The following is a 22,614-nucleotide window of genomic DNA, read 5'->3' as shown; positions in this document are numbered from 1 at the left end:
GATTTTAATCAAATCGAAAATTACTTTGACAATCGAATAGTTTTCCTTGGAATCATAGATTAAAGATATATCTGTTGTTAACTTAAATTTGTCAATCAAACACTTGAAAATCATTTATTTTTTTCAATCTGATTGGATCAAAACAAGAAAATAAGTTTTCCGATAACTATTACTGGATAATACCCTCAATCAATTGAGAGCGTCAACACATAAAAGCATTGAATCAATATGTTTTTCTTGAAAATAAAATTTTGATTATATAATTTTTAATAATGGAATAATACCATTTCTTGTATATATCAGATTAAAACTTTATCAAATCAAAAGTCAAAATTTTGATATCGACATCAAAATCAATGTTTTTCCCATTCTATTGTCATTTAATGATGAGTATTTTGTTCTATTAGTAACCAAGTATCGACCATAGATAAATTTAATATAAATACTGAGAAAACGTCATTGAAAATATAATCATTGAATTGTCAATTCCTATCCTATCAAAATTATAAATTACAAATGCTTAAAAATCGTCGCTATTTATTTGCCACACAGATAATTCTGTGTATGGTGGTCATCATCTTGGTTTTTTCTATACACACAAGTAAAGAAGCACCAACAGCTATACGTTTTGATAGTTTAAATGATCTGAAAAAATATTGCCATTATATTTGTTGGAAACATCCATCGGATGGTGGTGAACTTTGTCATTGTGATTCGGTAAGTATTACAATTTACCATTACAATTTGAATAGTGTCTCATTAAATTTCTTATAGTCACCAATGAAAAAAGCACCTGAACATTTGAAGTGAATTGGTAACTCAAGTCCGACAATTGTAGGACAACGACACAATTGTATTCGAGAAATGCATAATATTTGACAAAATTTTCAAACATCCGTTATCAACAATATATATTGGCATCAAAGTGGCTCATTCGATTGTTAACCAACAGGTTAAAACAAGTCATCATTATTTTCACTTTGATTATTTTTGTTTTTTTAAACAATTTAATTTTAATAAAGATTTGAATTGATTGAAGTTGTGATGAAAGAAAAAAAAGCATCGTTAACTCTCTAAAAACTTGCCTGAATGAACGGCCGAAGAAGGAGAAAAATTATTTTTAACCCTATATTATTATCGTTAAAAATGATGACCATTCAAAATCTCAAACATCATTTCTTTTGATGTACCATTGATATTTGATGATGTTGATAATCTAAATCGGAAAAAAAGAGAAAACTAGCCATTTTTGGCTAACTTTAAATCGTTTAGGTGGTGCTGGTTACTGAGCTACATTTTGTTCCACCACTTGAAAAAGTCATTTTTCCTAAGAAATATTTGAGAGATTATGAATGTAAATGTAAATTGATGGTGGTCGGACCAACGAAATGAATGAAAATAAAATAAAAAACATAAATAACCAGTCCAACCGATGTTGAAAAAAAAGAGACCCGTACATGTTCAACAGTCCAGTAGGTTTTTCCCACTCGAAATCATCGGATCGTTAACTTCAATTCGACGAAAAGATTGACAAACTTTTTGTCGAACAAATGAATGCAATTCTATTCAGTTTTTTTCAAGAATCAAAAGAATCAATCGTGAAAATTTTATTGAAAAACGCCATCTTGCGATTAAATTGTTTTGTTTTGTTTTCATTGCGTTTCGTTCCATTCATATGTTTTGGATTGTTTTTGCGAAACATTTTAGCCGGGTAAAATTGTTTGTTCTGCTATCGAGATAATGTAAATCATAGCCTGTGTTCTAGCAATTCAAAACTTTCTTCAAGTTTGTTCCGAAAGAAATAAAAGTAGCCGAATCGGCTATTTTATTTGAGAATTTTTTTTTATTTTAAAATCAAAAAAAAAATCGTTCATAAGAATGGCAATTTATCATCATCATCATCATGTTCGATCCATGTGGCAAATATTAATCAACAAAAGTGGATGTTTTCGAAACGGCCATCCACATCGCTCATTATCAACGATCACCACTAAACTACCATTACCATTCAAATGTTGGTCCAAACATCCGGTAAGTTACCATTCGATTTCATTTGAATATAAATGATAATCAAAATTGATTTCTCAATACACAACTAACAAATTTAATGAAATTTGAGCATTAATTTCAAAAATGTTTGCCAAAATCATCATGAAAGAAAAAACAAACCAACATTGAACAATTTAGAAATTTCGATTATCATTTTGGCCGATCGACCAAGATATTTTGACTTTTACTTCTTTCGAACAAGTTTTTTTTGACATACATAGTTATGAGCGTTGTTCGTTTCGCCAGATCACCATCCCTTGAATTCAAAATATAATGGTGAAAAAAGTGGTCGAACTGCTTTTTACAATGTCCAACTATTGATCAATGTAATCTTAATGATCACCTGAATTGAATTGACCGGAGGCATTAACCGAACAAAACCAAAAATGTAACAAAAATTTATAGGCTTTAATGAGAATGGATGTTTGATGAAAATTGTGTCGGTCGCCCGATCAATCTGATTAATGGCAAACAAAATTTATTCATTCGATAGCTTAAATATTCATTACATTTGATTCACGAATTCATTTTCGTTCTTTTTAATTGGCTTAGAATTCATTAGCTTCATTGGATGGGCTATTTTATGACCATCATGATTATCATCATCGACATTCAAAGCGAACCTTATTTACTAGTGGGATGCCATTATCATCACAACAGCAACAGCTCGATACTGATCAGCAACAACATTCGGGCAGTAGAAAGATTGATCCATTCAAATTAGCTCAGAATGATCTTGATAACCTATATACGGATATTAAGGAAGAATTAAAGAATGAAATGCCCGAATTGGAGCAAATATCTACATATTATTTCGATGGCCAAGGCAAAGCGATACGACCATTAATAGTTATATTGATTGCACGTGCGATAAACTTTCACATGACTGGTAATTCTGATTTGCTCAATTCACAAAAACGAGTTGCCCTTATTATCGAAATGATACACACTGCCAGCCTAATACACGACGATGTTATCGATTCGGCAGATACTCGTCGTGGTAAGCCATCGGTCAATGTACTGTGGGGTCAAAAGAAATCGATTTTTGCTGGCGATTTTGTCATATCAAAGGGTTCACAAATGTTGGCTCGTCTGAATAATCCTAATGTTATATCGACACTATCTGAGGTAAGTTTTTTTTATATATTCCATTTCGACAATCGAAATGATTCGTCCATATCCAAACCAGGCAATTGTCGACCTAGTTTTGGGTGAATTCATGCAAATGGGATCAAAAAAAGAAGAAAAGGAACGTTTCTCGCATTACATACAGAAAACGTTCAAAAAGACTGCCAGTCTTATTGCTTACACCTGTAAAGCAGTGACCTATCTGGCTACTGCCGATGATGAACTACAGAAAGCAGCTTTTGAATATGGCAAGAATCTTGGCATTGCATTCCAATTGGTTGACGACATGCTAGATTTTGTATCTAGCCAAGCAGAATTAGGGAAACCTGCCGCTAATGATCTGAAACTTGGTCTAGCTACAGCTCCAGTTTTATTTGCATGTGAAAAATTTCCCGAACTAAATGAAATGATTATACGTCGATTTTCCGAACCTGGTGATGTAGAAAAAACATACGATGCTGTAATGAAGGTAAGAATTTGTAAATATTTTTTTGCTTTTAAAATGATTGAAATCATTATCATTCATTAGAGTGATGGTCTAAATCATACAAGAATGTTGGCACAGCAACATGCCGATGAAGCAGCACGACACATTTCCAACCTAAGAGATACTCCAGAAAAACAGGCATTACTGACTTTGTGCGATATGGTTCTCAACCGTAAAAAATAGAAACTCTAATTGCAGTTACAATGATCAAATGATTTAATTCGCCAGACCAAAAAAAACAAACAAACATACTATTAATCAATCAAAATCGTGAAAATTGTGATCAATTAGTTAATTTTATTTTTTTATCATTAACATTATTTTTATTATTGGAGCAACAAAATTTCTATCTTTTTTTTCAGAACATAATCCTTGGTCGAATTCAACTATGCTTGCACACATCCAGCCCGACAAACAAGCATTTAGTTTTTCTATATTTTTTTTTATATCACAAAATTATACAATTTTACAGCTTAAAACACACACACACACACAGGGAAATTATTTGTTTCCATCAGATTATTTGAATGAAAAAATATTGTGATTTGTTTTATTTTTGTGTACTTCTTGATAGATAAGATTTAATTGGCCAACAATTGTTTAATTTCCTCCGCATTCAAAGTTTCATGTTTCAACAGGGCTTCGGCCAATTTCGCATGTTGTTGACTATGCGATTTCAATATGTTTTTGGCTCGATCATATGATTCCTGTTTTTAAAGGTTTATTATTATATAAAAAAGAATAAAATTATATACAATTGGAAAAAAAGTTACCTGAAGAATTCGTTTGATTTCATTGTCAATAAGTTCGGATGTTGAATTGGATAATTCATTGACTACCACCAATGAATTATGTTCCTCATCAAAAGTTCGTAATCCGACCTATCGGATTAGAAAAAAAAATTCAAAGGTTTTACGAAAAATGCATCAGAGGCATCCTACCTTTTCGGACATTCCCAAATCTTTAACCATACTTGTTGCCATTTTGGTTGCTTTTTTCAAATCACTAGATGCACCTGTAGTGATACGTTCTAAACCAAAGATAAGTTCTTCAGCCACACGACCACCCATTAAAGTATCCATAGTAGCCAACATTTGACTTCGTGTTACATGATAGGATTCTTTTTCTGGTATATAGGCTGTATGACCAAGCGATGGACCTCGAGGTATAATGGTAACCTTATGCAGTGGATGTGAATCTTTAGTGTAATAAGAAACAAGAGCATGACCAGCTTCATGATAAGCAGTTATTTTATTTGCTTCTTCGTCAGGAATTCGATTCTTCTTTTCAGGGCCCATCAGAACCTTATCGCGAGAATTTTCTATATATTCCATAGGCACATCACTTAGACCATCAATAACCGCTCTCAATGCAGCTTGATTGATCAGATTCTCAAGATCGGCACCGGTAAAACCAACAGTTCCACGGGCCAACACATCTAAATCGACATCCGAAGCATACTTGATTTTTCCCAAGTACAACTGGATTATCTCTTTGCGCCCTTCAAAATCTGGTAAGGAAACTTGAATCTCGACATCAAAACGTCCGGGTCGAATGAGTGCCTTATCTAAATCGTCACGGCGATTTGTAGCGCCTAATACGATTACACCTTCGTTTTGTCGAAATCCATCCATTTCAGTCAACAACTGATTTATAGTCTGGTTGGCGTATGGATGCAATACAGAATTAGTTCGTTTGGCGCCAACAGAATCTATTTCATCTATAAAAATTACACAAGGTGCTTTTTGTTTGGCTGTTGCAAACAAGTCTCGAACACGTTTGGCACCTTGACCGACAAGTATCTCATCGAATTCTGGACCTGCAGCATGAAAAAAAGGAACACCAGCTTCACCAGCTACCGCACGAGCAAGCAATGTTTTTCCAGTACCAGGAGGTCCAACTAACAAAACACCTTTAGGTAATTTTCCACCAAGTGATGAAAATTTTTCTGGATTCTTGAGGAATTCGACAATTTCTTGAAGTTCTTGTTTAGCTTCATCAACTCCTTTGACATCGTTAAAAGTAACGTCAATTTCTTCCTGTAAAACTTCATTGGTATCGCCGAACAATACTCGACGAAACGTACCACCTATAAATCAAATAAAATGGAATAATTAGAAATCGGGAACAATACAAAAACGAAACAATAAACACAAGAAAAAAATGAAATATTTGCAAACTACAACTAAAAAGAAATAAATACCGAATGTCTCACCCATAAATGATACAAGTATAGCCAGTATAAGAATTATGCCCAATAAATCTCTGAACACATTGAACACACGCAACTTTCGAGATTGTGAATGTTTTGGATCAGCAGCCGAATATCCTTCAGCAAATGCAATCTACGATTATGACAATCGTTAAAGTCTGTAGAATGAAAAATTTATTTGCACGAACCAACCTTGATCCGTTGACGTTCTTCTTCGGTCAATTTTTCATCATTGATTAAGGTTTTAAGCTTTTCAGTTTCAAGTGGAGCATCTTTTTTAAATATAGAGCCAAGTTTCAGATTAAAAGAATTTCGATTGTCCAAATATCGTCGATTAAGAGAGCTGCCGATTCCGGTATAACGTTGTGAGTGTGTTTTTGTATTAAAATTTCGTCTCTGTTGTTGATCATTTAAACAAACAACATTATTGAGGATATCAGCGGTTTGGCTAGCGAAAAGTTTAAATCGATGATTATTTATGCGTAAAGTATCTTTTTTCGAATTGTAAACGATCCTATAAGGCTGTTTGAATGCATTCTGGGAATCGTTGGATGATGATGAAAGCAAATTGGCTATGAAATCAATTTTGAATCGATTACTTTTTGCATTGAATGATGGTCGGAAAAATTTTTCGATCACAAAATTAAATTGCTTTTCATCGATAAGTGTTGCGATGACAGCTGAGGCGCTTGATGTCGACAGTTTATCATTAGCAACCGAAAATGATTCGCTGCTAACTGGTAATTTGTCGCTATTGATGACAACATTTTTCTGCTTTCCAGTGCCTAATGGCGATGTGTATGTTTTGCATTTCAATACCGATGAAATATGTGAAATTGAGGGTAGAACCTAAATAAAATCAAATGAATCAATTCAAGTAATAGGAAGAAATATCAATCATACTTGTGTATTTAGATTCGTTAATGATGGAAATGCAAGATTAATAAAACTCATATTTTATTTATACAATCATCTAATTCGTTTTACAAATCATGAGTGTTGGAACCAAATATGATGAAATGTGCAAATACAAACAACAAAAAAGTTTGTCGTTATCAAAAACTCACTTAGAAGATATGAGGCATTCCTTTTTTGGGATGAAATGGAACAATTCGCTCCTGCATTTACAGATAACCAAAATAAAACTATGTATCAATCGGAATGCGAAAAAAATGAATTAAAATCAAAAACACATGAGGTCAGAATTTATTTCTATCCGAATTCAAACATATTGGGTCTAAATAGCCTCCAATTCATATTATAAACGAAAAATTTCCCTTTTTAAACAATTGAAAATTTTCTAATTTTGAATGCCATTTATCATTTTGTTTTGCTAAATTTTTAGTTGATCTAAGCGAATTATTTTCTCTCATAAAATTATTTAATTAATTTAATTATTTTAGGATTCAAATCATAAAATTTTATATTCTTACCGGCTATATTATCCATTATCAATAACAGATGTCGTTGTATGTTGATTGACTGCTACCACTTACAAAAAAAAAGTCGCCATTCGACTTGATAATGCCATGGCTGTTGCCAACAACAATCATTGACAATTTTATTAGCAATGAACACTCCCTCCAATTTACTCAATAATATGCCACTACCTTTATACATTCTGGCCACCTATTGACAAATTGATAAATTAAAATCTCAAATACGACTGCGCATTTTTTTTACTATATTTCTGTGTTTGTGGAGGCGAATGTGTGTGTGTATTTTGTGTTTGTTACACCATAATAGATGATTATGGCAACATTCATATTAGCTTGAGTAAATGGCGTTTTTTTCTTTTTTCATGCTTTTGTATTTGCAATTGAAAGACTTGTGCTTGATTTTTCCTGTCGCGTCCACCAACCGCCATCATTGTTTATTCAATTTCATAAGTCTAACAGCCCCTTTACATTCAATATTCCCTCCCGTATTATGGGCGATCATCATACTTTTCTCCTCTCTTCTCACCATCATCGTGTTTGTGAGAAACCATCACGATAGTCGAGGATTCTATTTAGCGAATGCTTTATTCGTTGGCTCACTCAAACTCACTTTACTGTGATGCGACGACAAAAGAAAAGAAAAAACTGTAGAACAAGACCAACAACGCCGCTTTAATTTGGCCTATACGTATCGTTTCATTTTGATTCCTTACCGTTCGTTGTATCATTTTCAACCAGATTTTTTTGTTTGTTAATTTGTTATCACCGCCTGTGTGTAAAAACTATCATCACGTTATGTTTAATGGCTCGATTGTTTTTCATTAATTTGGCCAATTTTACTAAAATTTTGTGTAATCTTATTGATTAATTGGGTGATTCCATTGATATTTAATATTCTGTTCATTTTCCATTGCTGTTTGATTACAATTTTGACAACGAATTGTTGCGTTTATTTTGTAATCGTAAACCTCATCATATTATCATTTGTTAATGTAAATAGTAAATTCTTTCCCAACATTCATCCGAGAATAAGATCCGTGTGTGTTAATGTGTTTGTGTTGATGGTTGCCAAAATAATGATTGTGAAGAAACAACAGGACCGTTCCAACATCCAATTGCACCTATTTTTATCGATTAAATGATCAGAATCTTTGACATAGGTTATCTACATCATTCATTTTCTATTTTTACTTTTTCTTACATGAAATTTCATCATAATTCATCGTGTTTCATCATCATCATTTAATTATCACAATTTACAACAAATAACGACTACAATATACAAATTCGATTTTTCCAACAAACAACAAATAATCCAAGTCACTGTCATGTTCTGGGTGCAATAATCTGTGCCCTCTCTTCATCATCATAATGATGATGATGGTGTCAATTGATTTGGAATTCATGATAGAACATGATTGCTGAATTTATATTCATCAATTTCGTCTTATTGTCATTGCTGATGACCATGTTGTCATGTCATATTTTTTTTCGTTATCCATTTGGTAGGTTTCTTCAAATTAATATTTGATCCATTCGAAATACAATTTGAGTAACCCTTTATTTGTTTTTGATTTATATTTTTGTTAAAATTGACCATTAGAATTATATTGATTGATGAATATCGCATCAAATTATCAACATTGCAATGACGTGTTCGAGCGCTATTATACCATTCAATTTTCCTATTCAAAATCACGAATTATTGAATATAAGTACTGTGGATAAAGTAAAAGACAATACGAATACAACGAACACGTCAGCCACATTTATTCATCATCCGCAAACGAAAATATCGTTCGCAAATCAGTCAATCATAAAATTAGATCAATCTAACGAAAGTGCAAGGCTCGGAAATATCAATACGATTTTCGACGCCGACGATTTGGCGGTAACCAACCCCAATAATCAGGAAAGATCTTCGGCATCGAATTCTTCTTCGATCCAAACATTGAGCAATTCAAGCACTAATATGAATAACGGGCTTTCGAACGGTCACGATCATCGACTAAATCTTGATCCAGCAACGACAACAATAACGAATCCATCTACGACGACTACCGGTTTATCGATTATATCATCATCGTCTTCGTCGACATCGACAACAACCTCAAATTCACTCCTTCGTAATCTATCAACGACAGTGTCGATTGATCATTCGTTAGCTACGACAACAACAACCACACCGATAAGAATGGGAATCCTAAGTAGCCCCGACAATGCAAATTTCCTTCTATTTCCACATGCACGTCGTGATGGATCAGATTTTAAAATTTTAGAAAATGGTGATGGTAGTGATGATGTAGACTCAGCAACATCCAGTCATCAAGACTGGACCAGCACTATGGCCTCATCCGTTGATCAATTATCAAATGAAAAAAATGGCTCAAAAATGTCCATTTTAACCAATAGCAGCAATGAAAGTCACATTCTACCTCAGATTACGACCACCATTTCGTTAGCGTCAACGACAGTGAATCATAAAACAATCAATAGTGACGAGTTACGACATGTGAGGACAGACCAAATTTCTCAAGATGTGGAATCGACAAGCACCACCAACAACCGATTAACAATGATTCAAAGCAACAACAACAATAGTCTAGTTCAAAATTCTTGTGATTCTAAAATTGAATGTTCATCGTCATCATTATCTTCAAATCAACCATCACATCAACAATCGATAACATGTTTTCAAAATGTTGTTCTTGATGATGCAATGATGCCCATTGATGATGATCATCATCGTCAGCTATCGGACAAATGTGATGGTGACCATACGATTGAACCGTTAGAGCCCACATTGGCTAGTTTTCTACCTTCTCCACCCTCTTCATCACAGTCATTATTGGGTGGTTTTGACATTAATATTGGAACCATAAGTACCAATGTTTCAAACAGTCATGAGGCATCAACCATAATCGCACAGAAAAAAGAAGAGGAAAAACTAGCACTTGAGAAACAAGAATCAGAAAAACAAAAATCCATTTGCAATGATCTCCTAAGTAAGCAGCAAAATATGCGCAAATTCAACGCTGATATGAAACATCGAATTCGTCGATTACAGTTACAATATACCCATAAAAATTTATCAAAACAAATGAAGCTGTTTGTTGCCGAAAATCAACGACTTAACGGGGTCCATTGTCAACGATTTGAATTGGATTTCTCCAATTTCATGAATCTTGATTATGGCATGACCGGACCAACAACAATGGCGGGAGTTTTATCTTCGGATTGTCATCATCACCATCAATCTCCATTCATGATTTCACAGAATGAGCTAAAAATGAGATCAGATCATTCACTAATACAACCTTCCAAATCAGACATAAAACTAACTTGTGGTAATCAAAATTTTTCAGATTCATCGCTTTTTCAGCCATCAATCAATAATAAGCAAGCCAACCGATTGCAATCTGACCTCATCCTTTCCAATCAGGCATCAAATATTGATGTTCAACAACAGCAAATTCATTTCCAGCCTAAAGAATCTTCTTCGTCTAAATCGAGATCTCCGAGACTGCTTAGAGAGAATCGAGAAAAATTGTTGACGACAATCGATTCTTGGCGTTACAATCTTCGGCATTTGGAATCTAAGTATGATTCGGATGCAACCGAAAGTAGTTCTGGAGGAGAAAGCTGTGATGAATCGGAATCATTCGATGATATTTTTATCGATAAATCGATGACCGGAAGTTCTACTTATTCAACTACGTCGATTCCACCATCGCCTCATTCTTCACTTGCGTGGCCGACAATTTCTCACCAATCTGCTGCTATTGCAAAGCATCAAACTTCAGTGTAAGTTTTTCTTTCAATTTACTGATGCTGAATTGCTTAATATTTCTTATACAATTTGACAGGCGGAATCGTTTGAATTGGAAATGGTACAATGAACGTAGTCAAATAGCATCACAATGGTCTTCGCTGCAAGCACATATATTTGATTTGGAAATCAAATTGCGACAGCAGACAGATCTGTTTCGTCATATTCGAACCACGAAAGGTACAATTAATTTCGGTGACAATGAAGTGGTTCAAAGGCAACTGCCATTGCCTACGATCACAGTTGTCAATCATCAATCAAGTCACCAGAAACAAGATGGGCTGCAGCATCCACATTCTCACCATCATCAGCAGGGTTCATCATCATCATCATCTATTTCGGGAAACAACTCTTCATCATCCTCAACATTGACAGCATCAAAAACATCTATGAATCAAATTGGATCAGAAAGTCAGAAGCTTGAAGATCAGACAATAGAGCCTCAACAAACCAATTCAGAACCTGAGCATTGTATGCGAACAATGCCATTTATAAGTATGAAACGGCGGAAGTTAATATGGGCGGAACCGACTTTGTCAACAGCATCGACAAAAAAGGCAGTCAAATATTCATCAATTCAATGTTCATGCAATATTTATCCATCTCATGTAGCTGCTTGTGTTATCTGTAATGGCCGATATAGTTTTATGCAAAGTATCGATACGGAATTGATGCCATATCAAAAAAGAGTATCGTTACTCGATCCATCTTGTCACCCGACTCTTTGTTTACCTAATGGTAATTACTTGAATTTATTGTTCATTTTCATTAGACTAATCATTATTTTTTTAGATATTCCTCTTGAACTTCAATTTGCAAATTATTTAAAACGTGAAATATTTGATATCAACAAAACAACATCTACGACTAGGAGTAAAAAGTATGATGATTATTTTATTGGTTTTTTTGGAATTGAATTTTTTATCTCATCTTTCATTACAGGAAAAAGACATCTGCTGCATCTAATGAACAACGATTGGAAAAATCGGGTAAAAAATTGTCATTGAATTCATCGTTATTAAGTATGAGCAATTATTTTTGAATCAATTCATATGTATTTAATCATCTCTTTTTATTTCAGAATCTAAAAAACAACAATTGAAGATTAGTAAAAACAAGAAGCGACGGTTAAGCACAGATTCGGTTAAACGTTCCCATCAACGTGATCGCTTATCTAGCGGATGTAGTTCACGCGCTGAGTCACCTGTTCCTTCGCCATCACCATCAGATGCAAGTGTCGGTTCAGTATCCACACCAACAAATATATCTCATTCATCATTAATGGCGCCATTGAATCGTCGACGCCGCAGTGAACAACATGCTTTCGACATTAACAACATTGTTATACCATATAGTATTGCTGCTACCACTCGAGTTGAACGGTTACAATACAAAGAGATTGTGACACCAAAATGGCGTTTGATCGAAGAGTATTCCTTACAAAAACCGGAAAGTGTTAACGTTCCCGAACAAGGAAACAAAAATGTTAATAATGGACAGACAAACAACAATCCGCTAGTCGATGAAGATGTTTCTGATACAGCGTTCCAAATTCGACATTTGAAGTGTGAACAAACCGAGCGTCAACGAATACTCAATTACTATGGTAAAAATCAAAAGAATCAAACAATCCGAAACAAAGGTCCGCAACGTGTACGATTCGAATCCAGCAGTAAATCTGATTCGTTAGACCAGACAAGCCAAGATTCTTTTAACAACAATACAACTACACATAGCAAAAGTAAATATAAATCAAAATCATCTGCTCTGTATAATAATGAATATAGTGATTCATCATCATCAACTCGTAAACGTCAGACATCGTTGTCTAAAAATACAAGTCGAGATGAAGTTTCATTAATGGAATATTGGACCGAACAACAAGAAACGGTTTCGCCATATGAACCAAGAAAGTTTCCCCTTCCAGATTGGCTGTATGAAAAGATGGTCGAAGAAACTAATAAACAACAAAAGGAGATGGAAGAACAACTACAACGTTCATCACGTTCGTCAGCAAAAATGGATGTTGATTATGATGATTCTCTGGATGCTGATGATGATAAAGTTTCGCCTCCAACTATTGAAGATGATGACGATGATGCTGATGAAGAAATCGACGAAGAGGAATTAAATAATGACGACGATGATGATGATGACGACAATGATGTCGATGATGAAGAAGATAATGACGAATTGATCACTCGTACGCCCACTAAAATGTCGCACCAAAATAAGCGAGGACCTGGTCGTAATAGTTCAAGTGTTGGTGGTACCATTAGTCATCATCATAGCAGTGACCTTATGGCTAGTGAAGATGATCCAGAATGGAAACCGCCGCCAAAACTTAGCTAATATCTTCCCTTATTTTTTTGCTAGCTTTCGTTTCTGAAACGATTTTTCCCATACCAACACATCATGTAGATAATCAACTTCACAAATATATTATTCAGATTTATTGAAAAAATAATTCTCATCATCGCCCTTTACATTTCCACTTGCGACCTTTTTGGTCATTTTGACCATCATTGCCAAGGTGAATGCAAAGATTATGTGTAACATAAATACATAGATACACTTTCGCTTAGTTCTTTTTTTCGATTCCTTTCCGTTCTCATTTCTGTATTAGTTTTTTCATATGTGTATGATCTTGATATTTGCATTTTTTGTATAGATTTAATTTTTTTAAAACGGAAAAACTCTAAGCGAAAAAATACCCCACTACCCCTACACACAAAATATCATTTGAACGACTTGTCATACGGTATATACCACACCAATTTTAAATCATGTGGAATTATTATATTTGTTAAAGTTTTTCTTATAAAAATGAAAAAAAAAAAATTCATCAAATCATTTGATAATCGTAACAGTGTAATTTATTAATCACTTGAGAAAAAGGGGATAAGGAGGAATGCAGTATTTAGCACAAACATGTGAACGATAAAAATAATTAGAGTTTTTCTATGATTTGTAAATATTCGGATTCGATTTCTTCATATTGTTTGTTCAAATTTTTGATTCGGTATTCACGTGGTATCTGGTTGGTTTTCATCAATAATTCATAGTTGGTATCATTTATTGCTTTACGTTGATGCAAACGTTCAATATCATTGATCTGTTTTTTATATGGAGCATTTAGCCGTTGTTTGATGCTCAATCTAAATTGGCGATATTGATCAGGATCATTTCGATTTGTCAATTTTAGTTTGAGTATTTCGAAAACTCGTCGAGTTTGCTTAGGATTCAATTTGTATTTATTTTGAGCTTCGACTGCCATTTCATTTGACCAAACGGTATTCGGAGCAAGTGTTTGATACCAGCTTAATTGCATACATAATTTACAGTCAAAAATATCTCTCATTCGTTGGAAATCGTCGGATGGATCTTCCACTGTTATGTCAACGATAGACTTTTCACTATAATTTTTATAAATTGCTGCCAATAATTTACTGCCTAGGCCGATTCTCTGAAATGGTGGTAATATGAGAAATTGCGATATTCGCGGCCGAACATTTTGAGGATAGGCATAATATTGATAAACAGTAGAATATCCAACAAAACAATATTGATATTCATCTGACAAAGGTTTCGATGATGATAACGATTTGCCTGTGCGAGGAAGTTTTTCATAAAGAATAAAAAAATCCCAACGATTATCATCAATATCAATATAAGAAACACCCTCGATAAACCACATCAAAAATGTCTGCATTCGTTCATGATAAGCGACAAAACCGGGTACCAAATTGTTAGCTTTATATAGACAAAAACGTCGCTTCTCGGCTTGTTGATGATCATCAATGGGCTTTGATTCAATTTCAAATTCCTCCATCAATTCACCATATGGTATGAATGATATTTCTTTCGAAAGGTTGGCACTGAATTCATTCAAGTTAAAGCATACTTTCGTCTCGTATTTTGATGAAATTATTCGCAACACATCATCTGGTTCTACACCGTCTGTCTGTTCTTTTGTTAAACGATCAGCATATTTGAGGCCCAGATAAATGTTCAACTTAGCACATGAATAATAAACTTTAACGATGAGATCTTTGTAGCCGAATATATTTTCATTCTCTCCAAAAAACTGATACGACATGTCCGGTTTAAAAGGAGATATTTGACATGATGAAGTTGATTTCTTTGATTCGCCATCATTTTTATCATTCGATCCATTAGTTTCTTCGAAATCATCAATTAGATCATCGATACAGGTGACTAATTTAAATCGAACACATTCATTTGAGTTTGTGACATAATTTTCAAATGCATTGAATTCAAATGAAGACACTGACAATGAAAAACAAAATGATAAAATTTTTATTATACCGGTATTTATTAAAAAAAACCTACTTTTTTAAATTCTTAAAGAAATTGAAAAATTCAGAAAAAGATAAAAATTTGCAACCAATATTAAAATCAAATGATTTAGCTATAAAAACAACGCTAAAACCAAATGCATGCAGCTCACAAAGTGGAGGGAAAACATCCATTGTCACAATATCGGGACAAAATTTTTTTTTTCTTAATTGTTCATAAATGCTATGATAATTAGTTGCTTCAAATGTTGAAGAGATGGCGTTCCTTTCGGAATTGAAAATTACGATCCTTGGACTTGATGTGAATTATAATTTGGTTTTTGTTTCTTCCTGTGAATTGAATCTTTTTTTTTATAATCTCCATAATTTTCAATATCTATTGGTTTAAAATTTTCTTTCAATTCGATGATTATAATTATCTGTTTGACATTTTTTTTCTGTGTCATGTTAATATAGAAATATTGTTTTCAATATTTTTGGCTCAAATGGATGTTGGTTGTAACATTGAATGATAAGAAATATCAAGACAAATTCGATGATGATGAAGATGAAAAAAATTAATGTCATCACTTTAAATAAATAGAAACAAATCATCATTATGGATTTTTTTTTTTTGGTTGTTGTTCATATCCTTGAATCATAACTGGTATCATACTCAGCTTAATTCCATTTTTTTTTTTTTTTTTGTTCAATTCGGTTCAATTTTTGTTTTGTGATTTTTGTGAATATAGAAATTTATAGAGTTATTTGAAGATAAATATTACAAGGTGATTGGAAATGGAAATGATGATGGTAACGTTCATTGATCAATGTTTAATGAAAATTTATTGACATTCCATTATCGTTATCGTTTTTTTTTATATAAAAAAAATATCAGATCTATTTTATTCAAATTTATTTATATTAATCAAATCTACCAACGGTTTTTTTGTTGTTGTTGACATCAGTAGACAAATAAAGGAATTTTTTTTAAATGTTGTGTGTCCATTTCGAGCACGTGTAAAAATGCGTGTGTGCGTGTCATTGAACAACATGATAAATTATTTGATCATTGTGGTTGTGATGGTAATGGTTCATGATGATGATGATGATGGTATTCGATGGTCATGTATGGTATATTTTTTTTACTTACAAATATTTATCTTATTATTATTTACCAAACAAAACAATGATTACGGAGATATACAAATTACAAACCATTAACTAAATTCAAGGATCTTTCCGCTTTTACTTTTTTTTTCTTCTTCTTCTTTTTGATTAAAGAAAGGTCGAAACCATTTGTTCAAAAAATCAATTTTTTTTTCTCATGTTCATGTTCATTGAATTCAATGCTATATATGTTTTTTTTTCAAATATTGATAATAATAATAACGTTATTACAATTTTGGTGAACATATAGAAATATTCGAATCGAAATTTAAAAGAAAAAGAAAAAAGAATATTATATATACAAAATCATCATATAGTCATAATAAATAAATAATGATAATTGTTGTCCTTTAAATAACATAGAAATAAGAAGCAAAAAAATTAACGATTTATACGAATTGTATTGAATGATCTTGAAGTAATTCAATGAGATAGATATAAAGAAAAAAAAATGTTTTGTGCTTATAACTTTATAATAATCTATAAACATTGAATTGTTGGTGGTCATTGATAATGATATATGAAAATTAAAATGAAGAAGAAGAAGAAGAAGGTCGACAATCGGATAAATTGATTCATTCGAATATATATAGAAGGTTTGTTTGTTTTGCAATCTTTTTTTTTGTTGAAAAAAAGCTAATAAAAATTGATAAAAAATTGAATGAATGAAATAAACCACTTGTTGATCATCATCATCATCAGTTTGCCATTGAACCAGACAGAAATTACTATCTGCTGGGGAGAAAAAAATCAATGTTACAATTTTTTTTTAAAGCAAAAAAATGTATTTTGTTTTTCAACCACCCCTCATACACCCAATAATAAAAATTGAACCATTTTTCATTTATGATAATTACATGATCATAATGATTGACAATAACAATGTAAAGTAAAGTAAATTGTTTCATAGATAAAACAAAATAAACATATTTGTTTGGTTTTGTTTTTCATTTTATTCTCGATCGACAATTTATTCTATTCGATTTTTTTTTAAACTATAACTTGTGATGTGCTATAATAATTTAGACTAAAACTTGAAATCCAAAAAAAAAAATTTTTTCTATTATCAAACATTATCAATTGACAATCATCAAATACAATAACATATTTGTTATGATCATTATTAATTATGATAATGTAACAAACAATCACGTAACACTTAAAAAACAAACTGTATGTGTATTTCTATGTGTTTTTTTTTCCAACTTTGTTTTCGGTACATGTTTTTTTTCCTTCTAACATTGATTCTCTGCTGATAATTGATGCTAATAATAGAAAAAAAAGACTAAATACTAGAGACTAAAGACTAAAAGGCATAGACAAACAGATTTATAATCCATCGAAAATCGTTTGTTTAGCTAAATGAAAAAAAATCAGAATACAAAATCTCAATCAGGTATATAGGTTGATCATGATCGATTCTTTTCGTTTTCGTTTTAATTTTTCATTCAATATCTTATACATATGGCTTCCGCGTTCAAGGACCTTTGTTGTTGTTGTTTTTTTTCTGAAAAATTTTTCCTTGATTTCTAATTGAATTTTTATTTTTATTTTGAATTCCTAAATTCGTTTGTGTGGTTTATATACTTTTGATGAAAATGCATTTAATTTTTTCTATTAACGAATTCAAAATTAAAAATTTTTTGTCTTTTTTTTATATTCATTTCCTATCCACTTATAAATAATATTTGATTTCTATTTTTGATGAATGGAAATTTTTATTTTTCTCTCTCTCTTTTTCCTGTTTGTTGTTATTTTTATTACAAGTGGGAGTGTTATAAAGAAAAAATATATTAAATGAATGAATGAATGATGGTAGTTGTGGATATCAAACGTAGAATTGGAAAACGAATTGATGTTGTAAAAATTATTCATCATAATCAATAATCATCATCATCCGTTGGTGTGCATCATCATCATCATCTTGACGCCAAGAAAAAAACGCTGTTGCCGTCGTCGTCGTCGTCGTCTATATAACCTTAACCGACTTAACGATTTTTCCTCCCATGACCTCATTTTGATTTCATTTTCTCTTTTTTCTTCTTTCTTTCTCTCTCTCTCTTTCAATAAAAATTACATTATCTTTCTCTTTTTCAAATTATCATTACATATACACACATGCAACAGTATTTTTTTGTTACATCGTTTTTTTTTTAAATATTTGCTAATAATATTTATACTTTTTTTTCCAAATAAATTGCTGCTAGTAGTTCTGGCAACAACAACAGCAAAACAACTTTTGGTTTCATTTAACAGATTATTATTTGAATCTATGCAAGTTATGTATGATTGAAAACATTATCAACACATCCAACAAGAATAGTGTTTTGAAAAAAAAGAGAAAGTCAATGGTTTTTTCTTTCTTAGATTTCAATTGGTATTATCATTATTTTCTTGGTTTGTAATAAGGCATTTTGACCATCAAAAACATAGTGTTAATCAATGGAATACAGTGAAAAAATTTGTTGTTGTTGTTGTTGTTTGAGAGAATGAAAAAAAACATCATAAATGTCCACGACCATCATCCATGGACATTTTTTTTTTTTTTTTTTTTTTTGTTGAAAATGGATTTGAAAAAGGCCATGTGTGTGTGTGTTTATATCAATGCCATTTCATTCCATAAATTCATTGTCAGCTTTCTCTGACTCTTTCGTTCAGTTTTTTTTTCTCTCTCTTTTTGGATCACAGTTTGAAACAAACAAACAAACAAACAAAAAAAATAGTAGGAAGAGGAAGAAATCAAGTTCGATAACAAACAAAAAAAGAGAAAGAGAAATGGTTGATGATGATAATGATGATGACATGATATTGAAAAAAAAATTCAAAGGCTAAAATAGAAAATGTTATGTACCATATTATATACCATAATAATAATAGTTTTGTTAATGAAATATTTGAAGAAAAAAAAATTGATAATAATGTCATTCGGATGTATCATTATTATTATTGTTGTTATTTTGGCCATTATTGGTCTGTTGTGTTGATGTTTATTATTATCATACATGTATTATTATTTACATGGATTTATATTCATAGATACAAAACGCACACACACACAATTTGGCTGGCTGTATTTATTTTCTTCTTTCTCAATTTCTATCCTGAGACATACATACTGTTAAATTGGAATATCGTCAAAAATAGCAAAGTAGTTTTTAGGAAAAGAAAAAATCCCTTTTTTTTCTGTCGGTTGTTGTTGTTGTTGTTGTATCACGTGCATAATATTGGTGTTGATGCTGTTGTTGTTGATGATGATGATGATGGTAGTGTTGTTGTTGTTGTTGTTATTTTGATTTAGTTCTGTTATGTTGTGAGATTTCCTTTTTTTTCTGTGTTTTGTTTTGTTTTGTTTGTTTCTCCAGCAAAAAAAAAAACACACAATCTAACTCATGACAATCTAGCAATCATCATCATCATCATAATCATTTTCAAAGATGTAAGCGATCGTATTAGTTTCTTATTTATGATCTCTTTTAGAATCGATCCAAAAAAATTTTTTTGTCCAATCCAATCCAATGCTTACGATTTTAATTTTTCTCCATTTACTTCCGGCTTTTTTTTGAAAAGGGTATCTTTCACCAGAAAAAAAAATCTAGGTTAGTCCGTATTTCATGGTCATCTTCATCATCATCATCATAGATAATTTAATGATTTTTTCATCAATTTCATATTAACCGTTTTGTTTTTGTTTTTTTTTGAAATATTTTCCGATAAATTTTATTATTATAAGCTTTATTATATATGTTTTGATCATCATTGTAACAACAACAACAACAACAATAACGACAATAACAACAGAAATTAAAAAAAAAATAAAATGAAATGTTTTTCTGAAATTGGGTGAAACTTCCATGTGTTATTGTATTTTTGATATGTGTGTTTTGTGTGTGTTTATATTATTTGTGCATATTTTGTTTGATATGTTTGTGGTAAATATATAATAATATATATGATTTTCATTTTCAGTTTAAGGTTTTTTTTTCTCTCTGGTGCATTATTGATAATAAATCTTATCCAATCATAGATGATATATAAATGTATTTTATTAAACACCCGATGTTCTTTTCATATTATCATCCATTTATATATGATGATGATGGATAGTCACAATATCACATAATAATTTTTTTTTTTTACTTTCACTCATTTTTTTTCACTCCTCTCTTGTTGTTGATTAAATTTGATCATCAAATTATATACACACCATACAGACACACACCATACACACACACACATTAACTTACACCAAGCAACATCCAAATAATTTAATTATAACGGTGATATTTAGGTCACAGTCACTTAATATACACTCATAAATATACACCGGTGATGGTAAAACAATTTGTTGTTGTTGTTATCGAAAAAAATTTTCAACCAAAAAAAAAAACAAAACAAAACAAAAAAAAATAATAATCAACAAGCATTCTGCTAAAACAAATCAAACATTAATCAACTACAATTAGAATTAGAATCCATATAATTATCAAGAAGAAAAGAAAAATACTCATCAATTGATTATCATCGAAACAACAAGCCATCCAAACAATATTTTTCCATCAACAACAACGATAACATTATACAATCAACCAATTTTCAAGTAAATCTTTTTTTAATCCGACGATAAACAGAAAAAAAATCGATTCCGAATCTGACTTTTTAAAAAAAAATAAAGTAAAATCATCCTATATTTTTTTTTTTGATTTTGGCAAAAAACATCTAAAAAAATGAAACCTACTATTATATGATTTGCGCAATGTTCATCATTCACCGAATTTATAGAATCATATCACATTGTGAATGAATGTATATTTTTTAAATAATAAATAGTGATGAACTTCTGCTACCGCAAACAGAAACAGAACAGAAAAAACAAAACAAAACAAAAACAGAATGAAAGAAAAAGTGAATGAAAATCAAACGAATGATGAAGGATTCTATGTATGTTTTATATTAGGTCGTTTTTTTCACAATATTTAATTTGTTATTTTATAAATGTGTGCTCCTAATCCACTGACACACTTGTAGCGTGCATCCGACCACCAGATGCCCAATATTCAACATTCATTCAAACAAACAAACAAACAACAAAAAAAAACAAGCAAAACAAACGTGACACTCAACCGAATATATTTTTTATTTCTTTCTTGAGAAAGATATAACCATTCATTTCTGATTTTTGTCTATGGTTTTCTATATATAAATGTGAATTATATATTCTTCATCATTAACATCATAACATCATTTCATCATCATCATCATCATTATCATCAACAACATTACATCTTTTATATAGTGAAGCATGCAATTCCGGCTATGATTATTATGTTGATGATGATGATGATGATGACGGGGTGAATCCACGAATCGAAGACGAATATTGTCCTTGATAATATGCAATATCTACAATGTTTTGTTTTTTTGTTTTTTGTTTTTTCACTACTTCATAACACCAGATAACAAGAAAAAATTTGTTTATTTTGTCTTCAAATATTTATGATTCGTTATTATTATTATTATTATTATTATTTTGTCATTCACAATTTATCATAATGATGATTATTAAATGAATGTATTGCGATTCATCTTTGTTCATTCATATCTAAATCTAATCTAATGTATGTAATAAGTAAGAAAAAAAATGATTATCAAATGATAATAAATGTAGATAAAACAAATTTTACAATTTTCTTTCTCTCTATCTCTATCTCTATTTATATAAATTATAAAATCATTTTATTCTGTTTTGATGAATGATCACACACAGCACATGAATTTGATGTTTTTTTTTTGAAAAAATAAAATGAAAAAAAAAATATTGTAAAATTCATTGACGATCGCACGTTTCATAAATGGTAGCCATCACTATAGATTTATTTTTTTAGTTCTTCACCAAAGAAAAATAACCGATTGAATTTTTTTTTAAAAAAAAACCTCTTTATTTTCTCTATTGATGTATTGCGATTATGTTTAAAAAAAATCATTATCAAACATTGTTAATGGAA

General features: G+C 31.3%; 4 protein-coding genes across 5 annotated transcripts; 2 read left to right on the top strand and 2 right to left on the bottom strand.

Moving 5' to 3' along the window:
- Nucleotides 1-1,450: 1,450 nt before the first annotated feature.
- Nucleotides 1,451-4,215, top strand: qless (decaprenyl diphosphate synthase subunit 1 qless). The gene is made up of 4 exons (XM_027350145.2): nucleotides 1,451-2,031; nucleotides 2,602-3,177; nucleotides 3,239-3,646; nucleotides 3,707-4,215. Exons 1-4 carry the CDS (start codon nucleotides 1,879-1,881, stop codon nucleotides 3,845-3,847), a joined length of 1,278 nt encoding a protein of 425 aa, XP_027205946.1. The 5' UTR covers nucleotides 1,451-1,878; the 3' UTR covers nucleotides 3,848-4,215.
- On the bottom strand, nucleotides 3,942-7,073 carry YME1L (ATP-dependent zinc metalloprotease YME1L). 2 transcript variants are annotated; one of them, XM_027350120.2, is made up of 6 exons: nucleotides 6,780-7,073; nucleotides 6,069-6,725; nucleotides 5,868-6,009; nucleotides 4,606-5,753; nucleotides 4,438-4,545; nucleotides 3,942-4,371 (listed from the first exon to the last, which is right to left on the bottom strand). In XM_027350120.2, exons 1-6 carry the CDS (start codon nucleotides 6,828-6,830, stop codon nucleotides 4,246-4,248), a joined length of 2,232 nt encoding a protein of 743 aa, XP_027205921.2. In that variant the 5' UTR covers nucleotides 6,831-7,073; the 3' UTR covers nucleotides 3,942-4,245. The 2 variants fall into 2 exon arrangements, with proteins under 2 accessions (XP_027205921.2, XP_075676764.1); XM_075820649.1 differs by having other exon boundaries at nucleotides 5,880-6,009.
- Nucleotides 7,074-7,714: 641 nt separating this feature from the next.
- On the top strand, nucleotides 7,715-14,005 carry LOC113799479 (uncharacterized). Its single transcript, XM_027350107.2, has 6 exons — nucleotides 7,715-8,820; nucleotides 8,919-11,119; nucleotides 11,182-11,882; nucleotides 11,937-12,024; nucleotides 12,087-12,166; nucleotides 12,226-14,005. Exons 2-6 carry the CDS (start codon nucleotides 8,964-8,966, stop codon nucleotides 13,494-13,496), a joined length of 4,296 nt encoding a protein of 1,431 aa, XP_027205908.2. The 5' UTR covers nucleotides 7,715-8,820; nucleotides 8,919-8,963; the 3' UTR covers nucleotides 13,497-14,005.
- Hat1 (histone acetyltransferase 1) lies at nucleotides 13,998-15,652 on the bottom strand. The gene is made up of 2 exons (XM_027350140.2): nucleotides 15,498-15,652; nucleotides 13,998-15,434 (listed from the first exon to the last, which is right to left on the bottom strand). Coding segments are annotated over exons 1-2 (1,341 nt in total). The 5' UTR covers nucleotides 15,499-15,652; the 3' UTR covers nucleotides 13,998-14,094.
- Between the last annotated feature and the right edge of the window lie 6,962 nt (nucleotides 15,653-22,614).

This window comes from Dermatophagoides pteronyssinus, unplaced genomic scaffold (assembly GCF_027571235.1).
Source record: "Dermatophagoides pteronyssinus isolate colony J.1.1.1.1 unplaced genomic scaffold, Derpt_VIB-CSIC_2022.12 sq0007, whole genome shotgun sequence".
Lineage (NCBI taxonomy): Eukaryota > Metazoa > Arthropoda > Arachnida > Sarcoptiformes > Pyroglyphidae > Dermatophagoides > Dermatophagoides pteronyssinus.
This window is presented reverse-complemented; position numbering and strand designations above follow the sequence as displayed.